Below are 26,753 nucleotides of genomic sequence, written 5' to 3' on the forward strand. Positions count from 1 at the left end.
TCTCTCACATTGTAATTATTGTCCAGGGATTTGCCACTGAACCTAACTGTTTTTTTTTCTTTTTTTTTGTGACATTTGAATATGAATGACTATTTTTAAGCATTGAAACTGTTGAATGCTCTGGCTGCTCAGAGCAAAGACATGAAGACAGACTCATCAATTTCAGGATGTAATGTGTAAGTTAGACGAATGAAAATGACTGAAACATTAGCCTTTGTGGAAATCCAAATGACCCTGATTCACTTTATCAAATCTGCTGTTTTTCTGATTCTGATTCTCTTACATATATCTTCTTTGATAGGTTACTGAGGCTTTATAAAACCTCATCCACAGAGTGTTGCACAACAGCGGGGGGAACGTGTGTAAATGCAACCAACAGGAAGGACCTGGCTCCAGAATAGTTTCAAACGTCAAGTTCCAAGTATCCGAAAGAAGCTCCCTAAACCACAGGGTAGATATTTCCTTGTTGAGATGGCCGCAAACCACCACTCTAAAATAGGCCCAGCCTCACAGTAGCGATGGCCACGGTGAAAGAAGGGGAAACGTGACTGGGAACATGCCATCCCACCCCTGCCCAGGAGCATGTTACTATGGTCATACCTATAATAGAAGCAATAGAAAGGATACAGATTCAACATATCGATGCAGAGATGTACTCAGACCCTTTCCAGATATAAACAGAAGGAAAATGTCCTCAGGTTTACAGCCTTGTGGCACAGGTCAGCTCAGTGCTCGGTCTTGATTAGATTTGGGTTTCCTCCAGGTGTCCACTAAGGTCTTGCTCCTTGTTTGGGAGCTGTTTATTTATTTTTGAGTAATTTTGGGTGGGTTTATGACAAAATTAGCTGCATGGAAATTTTTGGCCTCGGGGTGTTGTGTTGATAAACTGTATTTCAGTTTTAAAGTAAACCTCAGGGGGCACCATTTTAAGGGAGCGAGGTTTATTCATAGACATGAAAAATTACAATCATGACAGGGGAGGTGGGAAGAGAAACATCAACCACTACTGTAAAAACACAAATACCTTGCCAAGAGCTTACTCATCTGCAGATTTTCCCAAAAAATAAGACCTTAGAATGTGTGTGTGTAAGTGCACATGTGTAAACTTGGAAGCTATGATTGAGTTGTTTGTGTGTGCCTGGATGTGTGTGGCTGGATGGCGGTCCCTCCCTGACTGGTAAACCCTAACAGGAAGAACAGGCCCCCTATTAGAGGGGCCTAATCAGAGGGATCTCCAAGGCTGACAGGGAGAGGAGAAAGAGAAAGGAAAACCAAAGGGGGGGATGAAATGTGCCATGGTTAAAAATATCACTATCAGTGCTGCCTGGTATTTCAATGGATCCACACGCTGAGTGACACCTTTCCATTGTAACTGTGGCTACAGTGCATATCAGATTAATTAAACCATATGAAAGACAGATGTCCCATGCGTGTGTGCCAATGCTTAACAGCTCAGTGGGTGTGTGTGCTAGTGAGAGTGCGTTCGAGGGCTCTCCGAGGGCCCGTAGGGCTGAGTACCCGAGCGAAGCGGCTCTGTGGCAGAGCGCTCTCTCTCTCCACCTCTCTAATTACGCCGACCGAGCCGGCTCTGCCCTTACCCACAATCTGTGGAGGCATGAAATAAATACATGCTCTCCAACAATAAACAAGTGCCTTTTCAAATCACAGCACCTCCTCATTCTCACCCCCACTGCCTTCTCTCCGGGCTTTAAGCCTTTCCTTTCGCAATGCTCTCACTTTCATACAGCCTAGCAGATGTATAGGCCCATATATATTTGCTGTATACATGCTGTACAAGTAGCAGGGCCTTCTTTATGATTGGGAATCCATAGCCTTCCGTAAAAGCAAGCCTTAGTCTCCGTGTTGTCAGAAGACATTCATTATAAGTTCTCTCAAGATCACCAACACTAACAGACAGGCATGCAATCTGTCTTTGGAACCGTTGCAGCCTCTTGGCCTCCCACACATGAACGGCTGTGCATGCACACTCACATCTGCAGGTGGCACCGGGTCTTCCTTTCCCTCTATTCAAAATGCCTCCTTGGTCAGAATAGCTTCTTTTCCCACACATTCTCTGTGCTTTCAGTCACATCTCCGTTTCCCACTGGTTTGAGTGGTTACAGATTCCCTACTGCTGGCCACACAACTGTCTCCTACTAGTGATGATAGGGTTACCATATGCCCCGCATCAGCCAGTCCTGCTTTGACTAACCTCTTCAATCAGCAAGTGTCAGGAGCATCAAGAATGACTTAAAGCAAGTTCTCAATGCTTTTTCTGGAGATCAAAATGGATGAATGTACATGCATTGTATAGGCATTTCAAATTATTGCCATATTTCAATGGAAAACTTTAGATACAACACTGCCGCCTTGTGGAAGGCAGGACAACCACATACCTTTGCCAGAGGACTCGTGTACAACAGCAAGCTTCAGTCTTATATTTTTGACCAAATTCTTGTCAGTACACATTTGTGGCCAGAGAGACAAAGAGAGATGGATAATTCAAATAAATTTATTAAATATAAAAGACTCTTTGGCAGTGCAGTATAGATAACTGAACACACACAATATTTGGTAGATTAAGAAAAAAAAAAAAGATTGCAGTGCTCAAGTTAAACCGATAGGGGTACGTTATAATTAAAAACATATTTATCTTGAAATCGAAGGTTGCTGAAAGGGGAAAGAAATACTAAGAATCGCATGCCAAATAGTCAACATTAAACCCAGAGAAATCTTTTGTCCAATTTTGAAAACCTGTACCAGATGAAATCAAAAGATGCTTTGGTAAATAAAGAAAAACATCCAACACATTTTGCAAGTCTTCAGAATAGTCTATGAATTGTAATGCACCGTAGAACATTACCAACCATTACCAACGTCACCAGCACCAGTCACATTGAGAGGTTTTTTTCTTTAAGTGCTGTCCTAAGGTTTGGTGTTCAATTCCTTTTTCACAGGTTTTAGCCACAAGACAGAAAGAGGAAAATGAACTACACAAAAGCAGAAGTGCAGCATGTGACAGTGCTTTCACCAAATCCTTAAGACAACAAAAGGATCTTGCTCACAAAAACGCTTAGGTGAGCCTGTCTGTCAAGTCAGAAAGAAAGATGAGAGGGGCCTTGTAGAAATTAAGGGGGTCTCTCCTTTAACCAACCATAATGTGAAAAAAAAGTAAAGTGAAAAGCGGAATACAGCTTCCAAGGTACATTGTGTAAAAAAAAAAGTATAAATAGGAAAATAAATACCCTCACTATGATGTGCATAGTTTCAGAAAGAACGTAGTGTGGACTTCAACCAGGCATCGTAGCCCTCATTATTTTCTAGTGGAAGCTACAGACCCTCAGCAATGGGTTTTAATGCACTGTCTAGTGTTCAAAACCATGTGAAAGAACAAGGTTGTTTTCAGTGCAGATAAGGAGCCATTAGTTGAAGCATTCTTTGGTTCAGTGAAATACTGAAATGGAGGCCCAACGGTCAAAAATACTGCTTTCAGAGTACAAAAGTTCACTAGGTGAATCATGTTACACACATGACCACAAGCATGTGTGTGTACATGACTGAGCATTTATTTTTGTAAGGCACTGTGCTGCAGTATGAGCTGCCGTATCAATAGAGCTCTTTAAAGTCCATTGACAGCATGTCTGCCTGCACGACAGGTCACAGATGACAGGGACAACACTCAAAGAGACAGTATGTCACCAAGAGGTGGTAGGTATGTGTATGTGTGTGTGTGTGTGTGTGTGTATAATACAGAACTGACAATCAAGTTGACATAGTTTTGGACTGACAGAAAGTACTGTGATGCTTTGCTATGCACATGTTATCCCAATAACGCATAATGCTAGCTTTGATGCTATGATAATAACAATAAATTATGATAAAAAGGCTCTTCTGCTGCATCAGATAACACAGATTAGTGTTCCTTCCAACTCGCCTATAAACCACAGGACAGGGAGCAGAAGTCCACAGAGACCAAAGAAGAAGAAAGTAGATATGGTTAGGAAAGAAACTGATTCCCCATTTTTTTTTTTAAATCAAGTTATCTAAACAGCACTCCAACCACTGAAAGCCACAAAAGATATTTTTCTGGCGTATCCGCTGTGTAATGAATGACCACTGAACAGACATGGAGTGTGTGTATTCAATGTCTCAACAAAAGGGCAGCCAATAAGTAAATAAACTGAATAATAGACTTAATCCATGCATTGATACATTTAAAAAAAACTGGTTTGCGTTCCCTCTCGAGTCCATTGTGCGGCTCTTACTGTCCTCTTGTCTGTGTGTGATCATATTTAATGCAAAAGGCTCCATAGTACAGTCTCTAGACACCTGTCTGGGTCTCTGTAGCCTGTTGGCTGAATGCAAGACCGCGTCTGGATTTGGAAGGAACTGAAATGTCAAGTAAGTCTTTGGTCTGGTGGGCAATCTGCTGAAATTGGCACAGGAAGAAAGAGTGGGTTGTAGGCTGAGATGAGAGCCCCAGTCTAAGCCACAAACCGAAGAGAGTAGTGGCTGGCTGTGGTTTAGCCTAGCCCAGGGCTTCACAGATCCTATCCCAAGGACCCAATGTAGATGGGGCTAGTTGTTCAATTCAAATATTTACTGTAATCCCACAATAGATTTGTTAGCCAGTAAAAGTAAATATAAACTTAAACTGGGACAAATCAGGTAGCATAATCAATAAGTTAAACTATTGGTCAAGTTCCTTTTGAAACAGGTATGTGTTTACTTTAGAGTCAGAATTTCTAAAGAGAGGGTCCGCAGGATTATCACTGAAAAACCTTGGCCTAGAAAATCCATATCAAGCTCTTTCGTAACTGCTGTCCAAAACAGAGCCTTAACTGTTTCAACAATGGGCCAGGTCAGTTTCCCTTCCTCCTTGATGGAGGGGAAATCCAATAGTGAAAAAGGCCCTGGCTGTAGGCCTGTGAGGTTAGGTTGTATCCCTTAGAGCAGAGATAGGCAACCGTGTGCCATGGAGGGCCGAGAGCATGCTGGTTTTCACTCCAACCAAAGACTATACCAGGTGATTTCACTGATTAGCACACCTTCAACCACAGAAGAGGAACTGATGTGTGATCTGTAAAATGAATAGGCTCAGGTTGGAATGAAAACAACCACTCTCGGCCTTCCATGGCACATGGTTGCCTTTCCCTGCCTTAGAGCCTGAGTGCTGGCTCTGGTCCTTTGACTATACTGGTCCATTCTTCCAGACTAAATGTTTTTAGCCCAGAGAACCTGGTCCATTCTGTACCGGTTCCCTTGGCTCAGTCCAGTCTGTGCATCCCAGTTTCCTGCACACTCCTGAGGCAGAGAGGAAACTGAGCTCAAGGCTGCCAGGGCTTCCTGTCCTTGCCTTTCTGATCAGGAATGTGTTTGTAGCGACACTTCTCCCCAAAATGGCAGCCGGTGGTTCTCCAGAAGTAACACTCATCTCCATTCACTGGGCCGCGCCGTCTGGGTCTAGGCAGAAAGGAAGATTTCAAGCACAGTGACTACAGACACAGTAAAAAGATGTTACCCCCTGAGGTATGAGTAAAGAAAGCTACAAACTGCAGCCCTACAGTATGACTTGGTGGCTTCTGCAGTTTCTACAGCGAGGTCAAAGTGCTTCTTACCCAGCAGCTGCCCCTGCCTGCTGTGTGACAGGGAGGCAGGTCTTCAGAGGAATGGGAAGGACCCTCTGGGTGCGACGGTCAGGATAGCGCACCACTAAACGCGTGTTCTCAATACTATAACCCTGTGAGGGGGAAACAGACGTGCAATTGTAAATCCGTAACCCCGCTCTTTAAAATAGCAGCGTGAGAATGAGGGAGCAGAACCAAACAGGCGCTCACATTTAGTTTCTCCATGGCACGAGCTGCCATGTTTGCATTCTTGAAGTTGACAAAGGCACAGAATTTCTCATGCAGCACACGGATACTGTCTATCTCGCCATACCTGCAATACAAAGCAAACATCCTATCAATAGACAAGTCAATGACCATCATGGTTAAAGATTTCCTTGTTTCTGTTCAAATATGGGTAAAAAAACTCAACTGCTTGCTGAAATCTCTACACAGTTAGTGAATTCTAGGAAAGTGCTGTTTATATGGATTTGCGATTTGGCTTCATTCAATTAGGTTGGAATTCACAAATATTTCACTGGAATAGGCTCATACATTTTAAAAAGGTCCCATAGGTGTTTCTCAGTCAGCTCAGTTGTCACGTTTCCCACCCACAGAGATGGGCAAGGGCTTCTAATGGAAAGAGAGAAAGAGATGAAAAACAATCAAATCTCATCAAATCTCTAATTCGTCAATTATTCTCCAAAGAAGTGTACATGTGTGACATCCATAAAGACGCAAACATACACTAAGGTAAACAAATATCACTACAGTCAGGAGGGAGGTCACCACCCCTCCTGACCCTGACTTTCATTGGACAAACATATGGTCACCTACCCTGGTTGCACCACTGAGGAATCTTGGCTCCCAACTGCAAAGAGATAAAGCATGCATATGCATGACATTACATTAGAATCAAATCAAAAAAGCTCCACTGGTTAAATATGCAGAAATGAATTCCTTCCCATGGAGTGATTTCTTTAGGAATATAGCCAGTTCTATACATTACTGCTCCCCAGTGTTACAAAGAGGAAATGCAGGTCCTTCCCTCTCCTTATAAAACATGTACACACATTCTTACCCCTGGCAACATCAGGATAAGAGGCCAGAACAGCCTGTATAGTAGAATATTTCTCCAGAAGTAGGACACTTTGCACTTCTTCAAAACCAAGCTCCTGAGGAAAGTGCAGAGAGACAAAAAATGAACGGTCATTAAAACAGAATGACGCCTTAACAATCAAACTAACCAGTTTAACAACAACATGCTTGTAACAAAGGAAAGAATATAAAAGAGAGGAAGCTATAATTACTGTCAAGTGCACCTTACAGGAAACCTTTTTGGCACTTGCTTTATGAGTGAGGTGTGTTTACCATTAACTGCAGCACTTTGCAGGTAAAGAGATCGTTGACAGCCTCCTCGCAGTCTTTGTCTAGCTTCAACACCTGTTCCATAGCCTTCTCTGCTTCACTGTACCTCTACAACACACACACACACACACACACACAACACATAAATAACTAACATAACTCACCACTGAGACCGAAGTGTGAAGTTATTCAATCCACCAGTGGGTATTCCTTTCATTACATGCTATGTTGTATATACCATGACCCTTGTGGCCCGTGCCCACCTTCATGCCCATGAGAGCACTGCCCTTGCGGAAGTGTCCTTTGGGCCAGTCCGAGGCCAGTTGAATAGAGCGCTCCGCATCCACCAGGGCCTGAGGGTACTGCTCCAAGCAGATATAGCAATAGGAACGATTCCCAAAGAACCTAGATGAATGGATAAAACAAATGCATAAAGTTGGGTGTCAAAGCTGCCCATACTCCTGTGCCATAAACAAATCATGACCACAGATGATGTACCTGTAATCCTTGGGATCACATTTGATGGCTTCTGTAAACATACTGACTGCTTGAGAGTACTGCCCCTCTTGCACCAGCTTTATCCCTTTTTCTGCAGGACAAAAATGCTTGTAAATAATTTTCTCTAGTGAGAAAGTAGCAAAAGGTTCAACTGACCACATTGTCTGCTGATATGTTTGCACAAAGGAATGGGAGATTAATTAATTAATCAATCATTCCTCTAGAGCGGTTTGTGTCCATTTTAATGAATAACTTATTAAATGCCTTTTTATGTGCCCTCTTACAATTCTATTTGCATACTTTACCTGTCAGTGAAGCACTTTTCTTAGTCATGGTGTCAGATCCGTTTGTCTGAAAGAAAATCATTATCTTCATCAACTCATATTCACAGCCATGATACTTTACTTGATCATCAAGTTCTCAATATTCTCGATATTAGTTGCTCTGGTTGCTTCCACTGACTTGGTTTGCTAAAAGCAGGGTGTAGAGAAAATATGTACTATTCGAATGTATTGATTATCATGAGTTCATCATGTGCTTTCCATATGAGGGTTTATGACTGTCATACATAGACAAGATCCTATTGCTCCTGAGACCCACTTATACAACATCCGTACAAACACATCCGTACATCATGACACGATACTAGACGATACAAATTTATTCATCAAAGGGAGTAGCATTTTCCAGCATCTGCTGAAAAGTTTCTGGGTTATGTAAAGATCTACTTGCTTTTGCTAGTGACAAATGACATAATGACAATAGTGACAATCTGACATATTTCCAAAGTAAAGGAATTCATTAGCCTTATGTAATCAAAGACACAAGTGACCAGGCTCTAAGCTTCACCGCACAGCTGAGCTGAAGTAGATCAACAGGCACAAGCATTCCAGCAACTGTTTTAAATGCTTTCACGGTCCAGAGTCCACTTTTTCTCATATCAGACTTTGGACCTGCCATGTCAGCCAACACTGCTGCCACACAAACAACAGTGGATGGTTCTGATCTCACAACATCTAAGAGCATCCATTCACCTCTCTCCTGGCCTCGTTCTCCTTGTTTTCTTTGGACTTGCGACTTGAGCCTTTGGGCTTGATATGGCTAGCAGCATTAGCAAAGAAGGCACTGCTCACATCCCACTCCGGCTCCTGGGGGAGACAGGAAGGCAGACATTGGTGGTTTGGCAATCATGTGCCACCAAGGCCCACAAGTACGCAGGTTGTCATTCCAACCAAACACTACACCAGATGATTTCACAGAGTAGCACACCTTCAACTAGAGAGGGCGCAATTAATCGGTGAAATCAGCTGCTATAGTGTTAAGATGAAATGACAACCTGCATACTCTTGAGCTTCAATAGGACATGGTTGAAAAAGACTGACACAAACATAACTTTCTCTTCATGTTCATTCATTACATACCTCCTCACTGGGTCTGGCTTGGGTCTTCTGAAGCCCTTTAATTCCTGAAGGACCCATGGCTGGAGCAGTGCCGTTCTTGCAAGAGATGGCTGTTTTCTCCACTTTTTTCTCCTCTTTTTGCTCCTCTTCACCGCCAACGTCTGCGTCTGACTCGCTCTCATCCAATTCAGACTCCGCACCACAATCCTCGTCTTCATCATCCTAATGTGCGAGACCGTATGAACATTCAGCTGTTCAGAGCAAAACCAGATGCAGAGAAAAGTACCAATGTAAGTTCCCAAAAGGCCGTGTTGTCTGATGACTTCATGCGTTACCTGTTCAGCACCCTCACTCTGCTTAACCTGCTCCTGTTTCTTACGTTTCCGACGGCGCTGAAACAGATTCAGTACTTCACACATCAGGAAATGCATGGTTTTTACTGTCACATAGCAAAATGACCATAATATATTTGCAGGGGTTTGATAGGGTTGTTGATTAATACCAATGACTCAACGATTACTTTGCCAGTTGCGGAGAGTTTTGGCTATTAAAACTCACTTTCCAGCCCATTCTGTCACACACACACACTTTCAACTGCTCAAAGATGGAGCATGTATCATTAGCAGTATCATTATTACAGTATTGTGCATTGTCATATTACCTCTTTCCTCTTTGTCTCAATTACAGGCCACCACAAGCTTTACCTGAGACCTGTTTATGTTGTATGTTGTTGCAATTCCTTGGTCACCGATAGAGGCCAATAAAAGTCAAGATCGATTACTTATTGTCCCTTTATATATTATGTGTGCTCACCTTCCTCTTGGCTCTGCGTCGCTCTGCACGCCGTTTGACCTTCTCCTCCTCACTCAAACCCTCCTCTCCATTTAATGTGTCCTACAAATACACACACACACACACACACAGAGTTGCACATTGCACCTTCCACTCTTACAGTACTGAGAATGCCCTGTCAGTCTGACACCATTTGTTTACCTGTGACAGAGTGGCATCATCAGTGGGGTCAGGGGTTGCGGCACCACAGTCCATCTGCTCCTCCTGTGGCTGGACAGCGGGGCCTATTAGGAATAAACACAGCAGCACCCATCAGCCTTGTGGGACCCAATTACACCTTCTTCTGGTGTCCCAATTCATGTTCATTTTTGGAGACCAAATATGCCAGCAGTCAAAACAACACAAACAAAGATCTCAGTAAGGCAGTAAGACATTATGCAAGAAAGCTAGTGGGTTTTTTATCCCCACAAAGAGGAACAAACTCCAACTTAGTTCCTGTGATTCGAAAGCAAAGTGCATAATGCTCAGTGTGTATGAAATATGAGATGAGATGGGTATCATTATCACTGATGTGATGACAGAACTGGGCTCTTCTCTCTGCTTCCGCATATGAATCAAAATTGTTCACTGGCCATCAACTGAAGAAAAGAAGAAGAAAGGCAACAAGACTCTCAAAAAGAAAAAGAGAGCGTAACTAGGAGCATAGTACAGACTGTGCAATTCAACCCAGAGCTTCATGTCTGACAGTTAATGCTTTTCAATAATTGCACTGCACCAGACGGAAGTGACAATATATCTTAACATCTGTACATTTGCAAGTAGACTATGAACTTCATAAGAGGATGAACATGGCAAACAAAGGAAATATCGATTGTCTGGTTAATGGCAAATAAGCGTGGTCCTCCTCTATTCACATTTAAGTGCTATGACCTCTGATAGCAGAAAGGCAAAATCCTCAATGAATTTGGGTGGAGACAGGAAAAGATGATGTAATGGTCCCTTGTAAAAGCACAATCAGAAAAGCTGAACATAGGGCAAACATGCACACAGCACAGAAAAGTGCGTGGGTGAGATTGATTCAAATTGTGCTTATTTAGTCTAAAATGGGATGTTTACTCTGCTGAGTTTTCCACTGCTGCAGGCCTTACATGCAGCCTGACTCTCTCTCTCAGGCATGGCTGTATCAGAGCACAGTATCTTTTCTCAGAAACTTCAATGGCTGAATATGGACATAGCAAACAGGCACAGGCCTGAATTGGGGGGGGGGGTGTCTGTGGCAGGGAGCTGGAGATGCATCTGAAACCCTGCAGCTGATGTAGGCCCGATGGCAGCAGACAAATGACAAAACAAAAGGGAGCTCAACACTGGACCACGCAGGGACCAGCGTGGTGTCAGGTTTCCATCTGTTCAGCGAAGATTTCCTGAGCAATGACACATTCATACTCTGACTGTGACTCATCTCATGAGACAGCGATTGCTGCCGCTGCCCAATGGGAAGTCTCTCTACGAGCGCAAGATCTGTGTCTTGCATATTACTTTTCCTGTCGTAAATCACAGCACAATCAGCTTCTGCACTTCCTCACTTTCTCATCCTATTGTTTCTCCCTCTCTCTCTACAAGGTATTGGGGTTTTGGTTGATATTTTGGACTGTACAAATGACATGCACTACAGAAGTGCCAGCATATGGCTACATAAATCAACAATCGTCACTATCCTACCCTGCTGCACAACGTAGCCCTCCCCCCACGCTAATGTAATTATTTGTGCCTGGAAATAGGGAACTGCGATTGACTTTGACGTCGGTAAAGAGGCTACCATTCCACTTCGGCAAGAAGATAGTGTCTTCAACCATACATAGACAGCGGAAGGAATTTCAGCTGTCCGCGTCTGGCTCACTACTCAAATGTCAAGACAAGAGCACTCCTAAAGCACAGCTCAATCCCCATTAGCTGAATCAGGCCTTTTCTTAAATCTTTAGTATAATGGAATGTGCTCTTAACAAATAAATGATCCAAGATCTGTGGACAAAGGCAACAAAAGAGTCTCTGTTGGTCCCCTTGAAGGAGACTGGCTAAATTAGCGCCGAGCTGAAAGGTGAGCTCTTTCCACAGGAATGCAAAATACAACAGCGTATCATCATGTACTGGCACTTTAACCAATGACACTACTCCACACCTCCTCTTCTCTAATATGCTTCAACACAGCTCTGGAAAAACATTACCTCGTCATTAAAACATGTAATAAATATCTGAGTCAAGTAAAATACTTCAGTGGTTTGAAGTGATTATGTTGGCTGAAATTCAGCCGGGTATTGAAACAGCATTAAATCTGTATTTGTATAGTCTAATACATGCGGTAATCACTGAATCATCACTCTTCATAAAACACAGAACGGGGCTGCAAGGCACAACTGTTGTGCATGGATTCCAGTCTTTACAAAGGACAGCAAGGACTCAAGGAGTTGCCTTGTAAACACAGCTACTAGACATGCCATGGCAAATTTGTGGAGGGAAGCATGAAAGACTGCTCTTTGCCAGTAGGAACCACAAAACTTCAATCTGTTATCTGCTGTGGAAAAGCATAACCCCATTAATGTGCGTAATTTTCATTTTTAGATTATTATATTTAACCAGGTAGATCCCACTAAACATTTTAAATCTCTTTTTCAAGGGAAACCTGGCCAAAAAGTTGGAGACAGGGCAGTTAGACACAAAACAACAAAGGTACAGAATTTAGAAGTACAGTAATATTAAGAAAGGAGAGGGAAAGAAAAGGAGATGGAAAAAGGAGACATCTGGCAGGGGAGAGGTAAGTGTGTGTGTGTGTGTGTGTGTGGGAGTGAGAGAGAGAGACACACACGGAAGGAAAGACAGCCAAGAGAGAAAGAGAGAAAATAATCTGAAAATATGGAAATTAAAGAAAACTACAAAAATAGCAGTAGATTAAGATACACAGTTCCTATACAAGTAAGATACATTTAAAACCAGAGGTGCTTCAACAGGTGTTGAGCTGCTGACACTGATGTGGTTTACTGTATATGAGTCAGTGACCTAACCTGCTCTGCAATCTCTATCACACGGAAATTAAACAAATATGAAGAGAGAACCAAGTATGGGCATGAGGACTCTCTAAATAATCCCAAATTTACCACTGGGTATATTCTGCACGAAAAGGCTTTTGCCACCTATCTGAGGCATTGTTTTCATACCAGCATGCAACAGGGAATGCATTAAACATGCCCACAACATTCTTATGTATTAGTGTTGGGCTATGGACATCTCCTGAAAAGTAGGCCATACATAGACTAATCACTTGTTTTACTACTTGTTTGATACATTTTTAAAACTGAACAATGTGTTTCAGATAGTCTAATACAACAACCTCATTACACTAACTGCGCAAACTTCCAAGTGCTGCAAACAGGGTGTAACTCGCAAGAAGGGAACTTTCATTGTTTCACCAAGAATACATTTTGAACTTCACGACAAAGAGAAACTTCAAACATTGTCACGAACAACGTCTGATAACCCCTGTGTGAAACGCTTCGCACATTTACATTGCTACACGAGTTTCGTTATCACTTGCGGAATCAATTTAACTTTCTTTGGACTAGGGTGAGTTTTGAAAGTTTCGAGAAGTGGGACGTTTCTTACCGCTCCCGAGTCCCAAGAGTCTGCATATATCCCTGGTGAATTTCATGAGCGCAACCATCCAGCATTATCGTCTCAAATATCGCCCAAAATTAAAAAATGTTTAGATTAGTGCAAACACGTTTGTAACATTGGGACAATCGATATCGAATCTGCGGGAATCTTGGTGGTTTAGTCCGCTTCCTGAGCGTCAAACGTCGACGTTGGAACCACCCTGTCCAGCGTCTTAAAGGCGCAGTGCACTCAGTCGCCTGCGGGTAATGGCGCTTATCTTACGCGATAAGGTATTTATATGCTCACGAACTTCCCTAATATCGGAGGAAATTGGATCACGTGTATAAACCTCTTATCGCGGCTAATAATAATAATAATCATCATCATACCAGTTTGTAATAGTAGGCCTAATATATATTGCAACAATTAACAGACACTAGAATATAGAAATCATACAAAGTACATATGGGCTAAAAACTATATCACTGCTAAAAACACATTTTTAAAGCTTTTTTACTTTTTGAGGCCTTTAATGTCATATACTTTACTGTCATCCTTTAGTCAAAACATGTCAATAAAGAAATATCAACAGAAGGTTTTCTGTTCATGCCATGAATTTGTGGAAAAACGTAGTCTATATCCAACAAAACTGTAATAAATATGTAGAATATTGATTCCTCCCTGGTATCCTAATATTTCACATCCATGCCAGGAGATTACCATAATTCATGGTTTTAACTTTCAACAGAACATGCATTTATTCAAGTTTAAAAATGAAGATGCAACACAGCTGCTTAGAATTTCATCTGGATTTAATCAATTAAAAAAAAAGTTGTACAAATATGTATAATTTCCATCATTAAGCTATAAACTACACAGATGAAGATTTGGTCATCCTTAGTGTATTAGTGTAGTGTAGCTTAGTTTAATTCACTGGAGTGTTACATGTACTTCATAGACCAGAGCTTTCAAAATGTTATTTATTTCAAACATCGAGATAAGTATCAATTCTTAAAAAAATGCATAGATACATAGATGTTGACGTATAATGATTTTAATTGATTTGCTGCCGAATCAGTTTATGACTGAACTATGACTGTAGTGTCACCGGTGTCACACAGGGATTTTAGCATTAATGCACCAGTTGTGTTTAATATCAGGAGTGCCAACGCTTCATTGATGAGCTTTTGGTATGGACGGATTACAAGGAGCCTGAAACTCGACACACAGAGATGTTGTTTCCTTTTTCATGCTTTCTAACTATCTCTCTCTGTCTCATCCCGTGTCGGGCACATTATTAAATCAACCTCTTGTCCTCTATGCCCTGGACAGATATCTTTGTAAATAAAATTGGTTTACATAATATGGTGGACAGACAGCTGGCCAGAGGAACAGTTGGAGTGATTGTTACATATCATTGCTTACACCAGTCAAATTCCCACAAATTTGACACAGAGGAGGCTGAACACCGATTGATGTCTGATGTCTCAGCTACGTTTCAGGTCAGCCATGACAGTGAGGGCAGCGTTCCAGCCAGAGGATCCCATCACACCACCACCTGACAGACCATTAAACACACAAACAGGTGAGGATCCATCCACTCTAGTTCAAGTATGAAAAGTAGAGCAATTGTTCTACTCAGTCACATGACATCACCACACTGACTTCATTTCCTCATCAGTCATCAGGATAAAATCTAATCCGAAAGGTCCAAAGGTTCACTAACTGCACACTAGTAACATACGATTACACTCACCTAGATACGTACAGCCAACCAGCAGCCACACTCACAACTACATTCACTACAGAGGATATGTTGTAAAGCATTAAGGCAAACCTGGATGACAGCCACTGCCACATAGATATAGCCCTTTAATTGGTGAACGGTAGTCAGAGAGAGAGGGCAAAGGTCGTGCCAGGTACAGCTGGTCCAGTGACATTGATCCGTGGAAGATATTCTGTAGATGAGAGAACATGAGCTTGTTTAATCGAGGCTTACGTGTTTTCTTTTCTCTTTTCCTGGTATAATTTGTTTTTTGGTGTTTGCAGTACTGATAGAGACCCATTGATCTTGCCGGTGAGAAACGTAGCCTGCCAGTTGTTCATAAAGTCCTGTGCAATAAGCAGTAGTAAGACCACATAACAACCAGTTGAGTCACTTTGCATAGCTGATATGAACTTTGATTCTGACTGATGGGATGCAGTTAAAGTGTCTGTAACCATTAACTGCTTACGCAACGGATGTGTTTCCTGAGTGGATGGCAAAAGAAGGAAGGCTGCCGAGGACGCAAATTACTTCCTTATCCAGAGAATAGGAGAGTGTGACGGTAAGCAAATCAGCTCTACATCAACCTTCAAATCCCTGCTCATCGTTACCACACGTACAGTACGTACCCCTCCAGTAAGCCCGAAGATCCTCTCCAGGTCAGGGGGAGCCAGGACGTCCCGGCCCACTACGGACCTTTTGAACCCGGGGGCGTAGCGCTCCACCCAGTCAAATGCTAAAGAGATAGACAAACGTACGCATGCTTTATCATAGTAACAGGTTAATCAGTAAACGTCTAAAAGAAAAACTAACATCAACATCAATTTGAAGTAGAGCTTGCTAGGATGATTGTGCCTGAGCAACATGCATTAGCAAGCTTTTGCCACTCTTTGTCCTATGGAAAGTTCTGGACCATTTTGTCATTCTAACCGAGGTCAGCGAAGGCTTCTCGGTCCTGGTCGGTCCACTCCCTGCCTTCTATATGGTAGGGGGTGAACTGGGTGAACAGTGACACTACGTGGCACCCAGGGGGGGCCAGAGTAGGGTCCAATACAGAGGGGATGGTCATCTCCAGCATGGGCCTACAGGGATAAAAGAACATGATGTGTGATGATGGCGTTGAGGAGTGTGTGTGTGTGTGTGGTGTAACAGTGCTCCGATACAAGTGCGTAAATGTGTGTGTACCTTGCTGAGGGACGTCCATTCATGGCGTCTTTGTATGCGGTCTCCAGTACCTCCACACTCTCACAGTTGAGGTGGATGGAGCACTGGTGGTGGGGGCCCGGCTTCCCATCTGGTGTGGGACATGCTAGGAAGTTAGGCAGCTTGTCCACTGCCACTGTTAGAGACGGGTCACCATAGGAAAAACATACAAGATACATTCAGTGTTTGCACTGGGATTATGTACTACTTATTTGGATTATATTTATTATTTATGTATTTATTTGGTATGGCAAAGTGCCAAATTATGTGCCAAATTATGTGCCAAATTATGTGCCAAATAAAGTGCCAAATAAAGTGCCGAATAAAGTGGTTCAGTTTCAGTTTACCAGTTTCAATTCCAATTAGGATAGTTATCAAAGCATGCATGCAAATATGACATGTTTAACAGTATGCAATTCCATTAGCTTGAAATAACAAAGTTTGGACTATTAAAAATTAATTCTAAAAAACAAAACTAGGCTATTGTAAAAATGAATAAGTCATCAATTGGGAGTAAGCAGTCCCTGACTAATAAAGCCTTCCCTCCCAGGCTTTATTCCAATTAGCAAGCAGGGAGCTATGAAGGGCAATGCAGGGAAGTTGAGAAACTTTCAACAAGTTACTGTAACTTCTAAGCATCAGATAAGTGTGCTTTCTACAGTTTTGTAATATTCAAAACCTTGAAATTTGTGTTTTCAGCCTAGGCCGTGGCTACGGTTTCATTTATACACGTTGTGCTAGTTAAAGGAAAATTCCATCCTCAGATACTTTTACACTGTTATATATCATCAATCTCTGACATTCAGTGCATTCCAGGAGTTATTTTATGAGAAAGAATAAAGAAAAAAGAGAAAGAAGCCCTTGCTTTTTGATTGAGGGACTGACACCAAAACCTGACGTTTACCATTGATGCTTCAGATAGTTGAACATTTTTCTCCTATTAAACTCCATTGTAGCTACAATGGAAATATCTTGATGTGACATCACATTATCTGTGTTTAGCAAACTATCCACAGGAATAAGACAAACACACCAAACCACAAAATGGACCCAGAAATGCAAGGTACAATGCCAATAGTTGCTTTATAACAGTGTAAAAGTGTTTTAGGGTGGATTTTTCCTTTAAAGCTTATAAGGAGAGAAACTATGCTAGATGAGACAATGAGCTCAACGGCTTATTTTAAATGCTGGTTCTTTCAAGTATCATTGAACAGTATCGTAGTATTGAAAAGTATCATTCAACTTTTTACAGAAAAAGACTGCATCTCACTATAGCTTATAGCTTATTAGTTATTCGGCCAGTCTGGATCTCAGAATTTCTGGAGGGCTTTTGATCGTGACTTTCCTTAGTTTTAACAGTCAAAACCTGATAGTTGCCAGCTAATGCAAATTTAGCATGAGATCATGGTTTGGGATTATCATGACATAAAATAATAATCAGGCATAATAGAATAGAATAGAATAGAATAGAATAGAATAGAATAGAATAGAATAGAATAGAATAGAATAGAATAGAATAGAATAGAACAAGTAAATTATGCCATAGGTAAATGGAAAATGAAATGTGAAGTGGTATACCATTGATCTTGGTGACAGGAGAGGTGTAATCTATCTGATCTACAGCTTTGATGAACTCTGGAGATAGGGAACCCTGCAATGAAAAAACATGGAGTCAGAGAATAAATCATGCTGTCCGTCACTGTGTTTACATGTGGTGTTTTACTTGTCTTTATTACCTGTGGAGTGAGGTTCTTGAAGGTGACGTATGGGGTAGCATTGGACAGAACCACTTTACTGTGGATCTCTGTGCCGTCCTTCAGCACCACTCCCTTGGCAGCACCATCCGAGCCAACCAGGACCTGCTCCACATCCTGCCAAAGAGACACACTGTACACACACAGACCAAAGTACAGACCCTAGAACACCGTCTTCATTAGCCTACACCAAGTCTCTGACCGTGTGCCATGGAGGGCAGAGAGCCTGCAGGTTTTCATTCCAACCAAAGACTACACCAGGGGCATGTTCAATCTGAAAACGGTGTGCACCGTTTTGCTACGGTTTCCGGGTTAAACGTCATGTTTCCTCGAAACGGTGTAAAACGGTGTGCAACGGGCTTTGCGGTACGTTGTCTCTCGTTTGGTGGGTGTGTCAGGGGTGTTACCCGATCAGCAGCGACGTGTATATAAACCCCGCCATATTAAAAAGGCAGTGCGCACAATGGATCCAACAAAAGTCCTTTACAAATGCGTCCGCTGCAGCTTGGTGTCTGCAACAATTGAACTAATTAGAAGACGTGTTTGTATCTTTTGCTGTATGTACCATTGTGGAGTGACACTTTCATAAACTTTTCTACTCCACTCTACTCCTCTAAATATATAATGGTAAATATTACAATATCATATCACAACAACAGTGATCAGCAATAATGATAGGCCTAATACTCATAATAAAATAATTCGCTCATATAGATCTTAACGCAGTCTCGAAGGTAAGAAGTGGATTATCCTTCATCTGAAATGTTTGCCATTTCATCCTGAAATGCGAGGCAAATGTTGGATCACTATAATTAGGAACCACAGTTTCCACAAACCCCTTCACTCAATTGGGATGTTCTCTGCTATTCTGGACGGCAGGGGCAGTGAGTGTAACATCGAGCGTATTTTGTAGTATTAAACACATATTTAAAGAACGCAAAGAATGGCCTTCTCAGCTGCCATAGTTGCAATGCTTGCGTAACACAACAGGGTGTTCAACGCACCACCGTTTCCGTTTAAATAAACGTTTTTTGCTACGTTTTGTCCGGGGCTGAGCGCAGGGAAGGTTAGGTTGAAGGTGTGCTAATCAGTGAAATCATCTGGTGTGGACTTTGGATGGAATGAAAACCTGCATACTCGGCACTCCATGGCACATGATTGATCTTATCCACTTCTAAGGAACTTAGCAAAATGGTGAATTGCATCAGTTCAAATAGTAATCATCCATAGGTGAATATAATGAATCAAAACCTTACCTTTTCAGTGAAAATGTCAGCACCGTAGGAGCGGGCGGAGCTAGCGATAGCCTTAGACACGCCTCCCATGCCTCCCTCCACATAGCCCCAGGCTCCCTTCTCCTTCTCCAGCTCCCCCATCACATGATGCAGGAGCACATACCTTCAGGGCAAGACCGTAAAACGCTTGATCAGATTATTTGGAGTGCTCATAATGTTCTGTGTAATCAAATCTGTGTGTGTGCATGTGTGTGCGTCTCACCCACTACCAGGATTACTGGGACTGGTCATAGCTCCTATCACAGCATCAGTAGCCAGCGTTGCTCTCAGCGGCTCTGACTCAAACCACCGATTGAGAATCTAAAGACACACAACAGCCAGTTAGCCCTGATGGAGTTATTACTGAGTAGCAAGTAATGCTGAGCCATGTGTCAGTCATAACAAACCTTCATTATCGGTGCAGTTATAATCTCATAGAAGTCTGGAATGTTCCTGCCCAGTTTCAGACCTTTCGACACAAATAACATTTCTCATCATCACTCAAGTTACTGCAGGATTCAAAATGCTGTTTATCTTTGTGCATGAGTGCATTTGTAAATAATTTGTTTGATAGCCAGTACATCAAAATGTATTTTCAAAGCGCACACACACCACATCTGACAATAGGCATCAGCGTTTTGGCTGCAGTCAGCCTCTTGCTCAGCGATCCTGCAGTGACACCTGGGATATCTACAGGCGGGGCATCCAGGAGAGGGTGGATGGCCCCTGCTAGCTTCTCCAGGTGTGCAACGAATTCTGGAAACGCCTGGGTGCGCGTCAAAGAATGGGTGAAGATAAGGGAGTGGGGGTTGAGGGGGTGGGGAGTTGTGTGAGAAAAGGGGCAGGATAAGACACTGGTGGGAAGGAAAGGTCAAGCAGAGGCATCAAAGTGCTTTTTCAGTTCATACTGGTGGACAGGAGCTTAAAGGCATACGCACTAGGGTGTAAAATTGGGCATCAAGGGCAATAAAGTTGAAAATCTTCTGTGACTGTAGATAATGCCTGAAATACCTTGGCATCCTTCTGTGAGAACTTTCCAATCTCCTGCAGGTTCATGGCCAGATCTGAGCCCAGGGTGAGAGACCTTGGTGGGGCACCTCTCACCCCCTCCTCCAGCATGGGGGTGAAGGCATGGGGGTCCCTCATGTACACCTTCAGCCCATGTTTCTGAAGACGTAAATAAAGGCACAACCAAAATGTACAGTTGTGCGCACACATCCACAGGTGAGACAAACACCGAGCCTTCTGTACATCAGTTGAATTAAGAATTTGTGTGATGTTACATTTCATAAGGAAGCATTGCGCAGGCTAGTAATGGCGTGTGGTGTGTTTTACCTTGAGCTCCAAGTCTGCGGATATGTGGGGTCTTAACAAACTGAGTAAATAGGAACACCTGGAGAAGTGGAAACCTGTGAATATAAAACATGTTGTATTCACTTTCACATTATGCTGAAAAATGAATGTATTACCCAAACTACACACCCAAAGTGTTCATTCATTCATTCATTCCCTAAGCACCTGTTTGCAGTCTGGTAGGCCTATATTCAAACTCATCCTGTTTATTCCACCATCAGGACCGTGTTTGAGGCTACTGTACCTGGGAAGATCTCCTCCGAAACAGCTGCTCCTCCCAGTACATGTCTGCGCTCCAGCACTGCTGTCTTCACTCCTCCCCTCTGAAGATAGGCGGCCTGGACACACACACACACACACACACACACACACACACACACACACACACACACACACACACACACACACACACACACACACACACACACACACACAACCTTTATCCTGTGGCTAACCTCAGTCAACAAATGTGTTAGGATACAAATGCATGAACTCACCGCCACCAGTCCATTGTGCCCTGCAATGAAATATATAGTCAGTCAGATATGTTTCAAGAAAACTTTGAGCGTCCTACAGAAATATGTTTAAATCCTAACATTCAAGGTCACTGAGCCTGTTCTAATAATTCAAATTCCGACTTGAATAATTATACTCATGATTTTGTAGGGAAAGGAGACTTGAAAGGGGAATTTTAATGTTTGTTGCCACTTTTGGATGCATTAGCCTACTTGGTGCTCTGTAAGTGCGTTCCTAAATGTCTGCAATGCATGTTCTTATCAGTGTTTCTTAACCGTGCAATAACATAACAGACTATGTGCAAGCTATTCTGCAGTCTCTTCTACAGGTTGAAGTTGAACGTTGTCCAAGTTGAAGTTGAACGAGTCCAAAGTTTAACAATACTGTAGCCTGCATGCCACTGGAAATACAGGACAGAGAGAGACTATTTAATTCTACTACAAAGACGAAACTGCTTTTAGAAATGAGGGAGAAATTCCTCATAATTCCGTTTGCAAACTCCCTCTAAACTGCAACGTTGTATCAATAACATTACAACAAAGTGGCGCGGGTTGTTCTGCCATAAGTATAGCAGACTCTCTTTGTGTTTTCTGCAGCTTTCCTCCAAACTCCCCATAGTCCTCCTACCTCCTCCGATCACCAGCGCGTCGTACTGGGCTCTGACAGCGGAGTGGCTGGCTCTGGTCACCGTGCCCACAGCTGTCACTGCCCTCCGGCCGCGCTCCGTCCACACCGCTGCGGCCATGGCGAAAGTGTTGACGCAGAACTCATAGGCCAATCCCTCCCATTTTCCCTCCTGCCTTTAGGGCCCCGCAGACCTGGTTCCGGTTTTCTCCACTAATCTGCATTAGTGGCGCGGGAAATTTGACCCATTGTCACTCTGATAATTATTTAATTTAGGTGTTTTTTTTAGTTTCATATTCTGTTGTTTTTTGTTGCATGTGAGCACCCGAGAAACAGTCAAATGATTTTTCTTTTTTTTTTCAATCCAGTTTTCAGAGAAGTCTAGTCATTTTTACACTATAAAATAATGTAGCCTACACTCTACATCTGGATTCACTGACCCTTTTCTGACAGGAGATGAAGAGTTAGAGAGCTCAGAGGATGAGGCATCACCTGAGGAGACACAGCAAGCTGAAACTTGAAACTGAAATTTGATAAGAGTTTGAAATGTAGATAGTGATGCACAAGTGCACAATAACTTTGAAATAAAAGTAAAAAAAACCCAAAAAAAACAATAACATATTTTTGCATGTTTTTTCACCCAATATGTAAATAAATTTGAAAGAAAATTGAAATCCAGAAACAATCAAGGAGGATTACTTTTTATTCCTTCAACCATGCAGCCCCTTTGCAGCTCTCAGGGTCTTTATGCACACAATATTTTTGTGCAAGGCACACATTTGCATAGATACTGTAGCTTACTGTATGTCCATTGTCCACAATGCAAATTAACAAGGAGCAGATAATACAAATTCACAGATTTATATTTTATTGCCATCTTGGCAACTCATTCAATCTCTGTCACATAGACCTTTGACACGTTAGTCTACTATTTAATTCAGTGTTTTGACTGTGACAGACATGCCTTAAGACCATCATCAACATCCTCATCATCCTCATCATAATCATCATCATCATCACAAAGGGCCAAATCTCAAATCAGCCATGACTTGTTTTCCTCTCCCATTACAATTTGACTTGTGATCTTTGACACTGTTAAATTTCACAAATCTGTAAAAAAAAAATGGGTTAAACAGAGATTACAGCCATCATCATTCTTCATAGTTGAACAACTAGGTATTAATCCACTTCTCCTTCTTGCCATTCAGTACAGTATATGGCTAGCCAAATCTGATCTGAGTCAGAATCTCAGCAGCCTCAGAGGGAGATGCTACAGATGCTACAGCAAGAGAACCAGTTTGCAAATATTTGTTAATAAAAACAAATGTCAGCCAAATGTTTTTGAACAAACCAATTCCTACCCATTGGAATTAAAAAGTGGTCAATAACAAATCCTATATCAGGTTATGCAGCTAAAAGAAACACCAAAGGACTGGATTGGCTAGTGAATATCCCTTGAATATTTGGAGTAATGCATGTCTACCTCCAAACTACCTTCCATAGCTATTAATATCAATGATTGTATTCTTATTGAATAATCTCAGCACACATATCACAACACAGATTTCACATTCTGTATATTCTTTCACATGGGGGAATTCGTTTGGAAATGCATTTTTACTTTTAAAAAGTCTGGGATGTGTCAGAATTTTTGGCCATAGCAAAAGAAAGAAAGAAAGAGAAATGTTTGGGATATTGGAAGAATAAATTATACATGCTGTCTGAGCATGTCCTGTTGCAAAATTCTCCAGACTCTTGTGCAATCTCTAACTCTGTTCCCCATGTTGCTGAGTTTTGTGAGCATGTTTTAGCTCCCTACTCTCTGCCTCCTCCAGCTTTTAAAAAGGCAGCTCTGCAGAAATCCTTTGTCTTCATTTTTCTGTTTACTCTTAGAGAGAGAGAGTGAAATGATGGAGCGACACTTCAAAGGTCATGCAGTGCAAACAACGCAGCAAAAGAAACATACAAGCAACTACTTAATTATCCCTATAAATCCATATAAATGTTTGCTTGTGGTTTGCCCCAGCTTAGGCTAATATTTGGCTTTAATTATTTTCTTTATAGAGATACATTGCATGTTCTGGCAAAACAATAGACAGGCCTTAGAAATGTGTGTGTGTGTGTGTGTGTGTGGGCCACAACACCCATGTATATTCCTCAGCTCTTGGAAAAGTGGATGTCATACTCTGAAAATTCAAAGCTGAGAGGAAAAAAAGAGTCAGTTACTTCTCAGTTGTGACAGTCTTTAATAATAGGCTAGCATCCATTTAACTCCACAGTTAACCCCTCTGTGTTAACTTGTCATTCAGTGGTCATGTTAAAATGTGGTATAGGCCCACCGGGTGTCTTGATGGCATGCTTAACATGTGAGTGTATCCTATACTTTGACCAGTAAATGTAAGCCATGAGGCCTATAAATGTCAACACTTTTCCAGCATTTACTGTACAGAGTGATGTTACAGTTTTAGTTATGAGGCAAGAGCTTTAGGCCTGACCTCAAGGGCAAAAATAAATTGTCACTGAGTCTCAAAAGTTGAGTTCATGCAAGCCCATAAAAGTTAATCAAAACGACGATGTTGTGCTGAAAAACTGATAAGAGCAAAACCCTCACACTACCAGTATCGTTTAATTGACTCACTTTTATTCAGAAAGAAAAACTTAAAAACAAGACCCTGCATCTTCATGATCTGAAGTCTGTCACTGTTTCATCTCTGACTCTATTTGATTTCTCAACTGAGGACTGAGGACTAGGCTAGCCATCTTCTAAATCAGTGTGTTTTAATCTATTAAGGGGGTGGTGGGTCTCCACATAACTACTAGGTTGTCATGAGTTAAATCGTCCTCCCAAAGGGCCTTCTTATCATGGAGCTGAAACCAATCTAGCAATCGTGTTTAGAGTACATCATAGGTAGACTGTGTTAGAAAGCTCTAAAAATGATGAAATCACTTAGAAAAAATAGTTGAATAATCATATCTCAGTGTTAATGAGTAGTTCACTGAATTGCATTTGTGTTGCACTTTCCAATTCATATCAAATCAACTCACATCCAGCAGCCTAACACTTTTAATGACACATTTAAAATGAGAATTACAATGCTTGCCATTATCCAGCTTTCCTCTTGGTGGCATAGTTGTTCCACTAAAACCTGTTCCTAAGCAGACTATTGGCCTGACTGTGGCTGCCATGGTTTTCCACTGACTGACAGCTCACACTACAACTTCAAAGTTGCCCTACTAAAGTCACAATAGGCTAAATCACATCCAGAGAGTTACGTAAGTATTTGAGTTATTTGTGCATGAGTCACATAAAATATAGATTGTTTATGAAGTGTGCTGATGTTGACATGTAATTTAGTTGATATTACTTAGAAGTAAAAACCTATCTGACCACACTCTCTTATTTCCAGAGAGTCTCCCTTATGTTTTTTTAGTTAATTTATGACAGGAATTTGTTCATGTTCAATTTGGTCATGTTTTTTGTAAGGGCAAATTGGTTCAAATTGAAAAGCTGTGTTACCCTTACAAAAAAGTCACATGAAAACCCACATGTGAATTCAAAGCACATGCGCTTTTTGGACACATGTTGATGTTTTCACCTGTGAACTGTCTCTTTGCATGGGAGGTTTTCTCATGTGAAACAAATATTGTCATATATAGTGGCAGGTGAAAACATGAGATAAAACACTTTTCACCTGTGAATTGAAATTTTCACATCTGAAGTAAAAACACAAGTCACAAAATGTGAGAACACAATGTGAAAAAAACTGTTCACATATGAAAACATATTGTTCACATATGTGCTTTGAATTCACATGTGGGTTTCATGTGTGACTTTTATATATTTTCACACAGATATGGAAAATATATAGCCTATAAACAAAAACAACAGTTGACTCTGTCTTTGTCAGGGCAGGGTAGGGTAGGGTTGGGCACAAGCTGTCTCATAGTAAGGGCCCACCGTAAGAGTTTTAAGTTGGGCTCTTAACACAAAATGTTTTCCTAGTGCTGTTGTTGAAGATGTCTCATTAGATGTCTCACTATTCTAAGTGGTTCAGTTACTGTGCTTTAATATGATAAGAGGCCATTGATCATGCTGTGGGCCTAAGCAGCAGTCCAGGGAGCAGACAGAGCAGGCAGGAGGCTGTCCCCTGGGGTTTAAGGAAGGAAGGGTGTTAACTAGTTGTAGGAAAACAACCAAACACAGCAGAACATAAGCAGGTTATCTTCTCATTTTCTCTCAGTATAATGTGAATTTTCAACCATGTTTTGCTTAGCCTGTGTAAAATAATTCCTCTGGCTTATATGGATTGTGCACTCTCTAAGGAGAGGGAATGAAGCGAGGTGTTATTTGTGATCTAGGGTTTCCTGCTAGACCTAACATGCCTCTCCCTTGGTGTATTAGAGTAGCATTAGGTTCAGGGAAGAGAAATGACTCTGATATGCTGTCTGCTTGGTTTTCCTTTAAGGAACGTCTGCGGACAACAGCCAATCAACCATAACTAGATCAGAAGCAGGAGATTTTGTTCTTGTAAGCAGAAATTAACACTTCATTCCCCTTTGTCGGCAGAAATTCAACACTGCACCCCTTGAAGGCTCTCCCAGGCAATAAAGGAGAAAATTAAATTATGTTAAAACAGCTCCGGACCAAAACACAATTACCTCATTTTCTGGAGAAATCAGCTCCTTTCCCTCCAGGCAGAGAGGTCCAGTGGTGAAGATGCTCGGCCTGGAGACATTTATCTGACGGCTCTTGTAGACAGCAGCATTCCTATCAAATCACCAACTTCTCTCTCCTAGCAGTCCATAAAAGATGTTATGATGCAGAATGAACACTTGGGGATGTCCTAAGACATATTGTAATTTTAGCCTTTGTCCACAACATACCAAGACAAGATAAAGAAGAAGATAAAGAAGAAGAAAAGGGAAGACAAAGAAATGAGATACACAGTGACTCC

The 26,753-nt window shown here is 41.8% G+C and overlaps 2 protein-coding genes across 3 annotated transcripts; both read right to left on the bottom strand.

The window, feature by feature from the left end:
* Positions 1-2,498: 2,498 nt before the first annotated feature.
* On the bottom strand, positions 2,499-13,482 carry LOC139650040 (uncharacterized). 2 transcript variants are annotated; one of them, XM_071526571.1, is made up of 16 exons: positions 13,319-13,482; positions 9,866-9,948; positions 9,686-9,766; positions 9,208-9,264; positions 8,894-9,094; positions 8,507-8,620; positions 7,778-7,823; positions 7,473-7,563; positions 7,238-7,379; positions 6,978-7,082; positions 6,688-6,781; positions 6,444-6,477; positions 6,162-6,236; positions 5,838-5,940; positions 5,619-5,740; positions 2,499-5,463 (listed from the first exon to the last, which is right to left on the bottom strand). In XM_071526571.1, the coding sequence occupies exons 1-16, from the start codon at positions 13,374-13,376 to the stop codon at positions 5,328-5,330; spliced, it is 1,542 nt and encodes a 513-aa protein (XP_071382672.1). In that variant the 5' UTR covers positions 13,377-13,482; the 3' UTR covers positions 2,499-5,327. The 2 variants fall into 2 exon arrangements, with proteins under 2 accessions (XP_071382672.1, XP_071382671.1); XM_071526570.1 differs by having other exon boundaries at positions 6,162-6,239.
* A 531-nt stretch (positions 13,483-14,013) lies between these two features.
* On the bottom strand, positions 14,014-21,919 carry pyroxd2 (pyridine nucleotide-disulphide oxidoreductase domain 2). Its single transcript, XM_071526623.1, has 16 exons — positions 21,802-21,919; positions 21,156-21,175; positions 20,903-20,996; positions 20,641-20,714; positions 20,317-20,472; positions 19,918-20,071; positions 19,713-19,774; positions 19,529-19,626; positions 19,288-19,429; positions 18,014-18,148; positions 17,856-17,928; positions 16,260-16,413; positions 16,005-16,156; positions 15,704-15,810; positions 15,147-15,267; positions 14,014-14,867 (listed from the first exon to the last, which is right to left on the bottom strand). The coding sequence occupies exons 1-16, from the start codon at positions 21,917-21,919 to the stop codon at positions 14,797-14,799; spliced, it is 1,731 nt and encodes a 576-aa protein (XP_071382724.1). The 3' UTR covers positions 14,014-14,796.
* Positions 21,920-26,753: the final 4,834 nt, after the last annotated feature.

The sequence above is a fragment of the Centroberyx affinis genome, unplaced genomic scaffold (genome assembly GCF_046629955.1).
Source record: "Centroberyx affinis isolate AG114_WGS23_722 - 3 ecotype Tasmania unplaced genomic scaffold, CSIRO-AGI_Caff_v1 ptg001434l_1, whole genome shotgun sequence".
Classification (NCBI taxonomy): Eukaryota; Metazoa; Chordata; class Actinopteri; order Beryciformes; family Berycidae; genus Centroberyx; species Centroberyx affinis.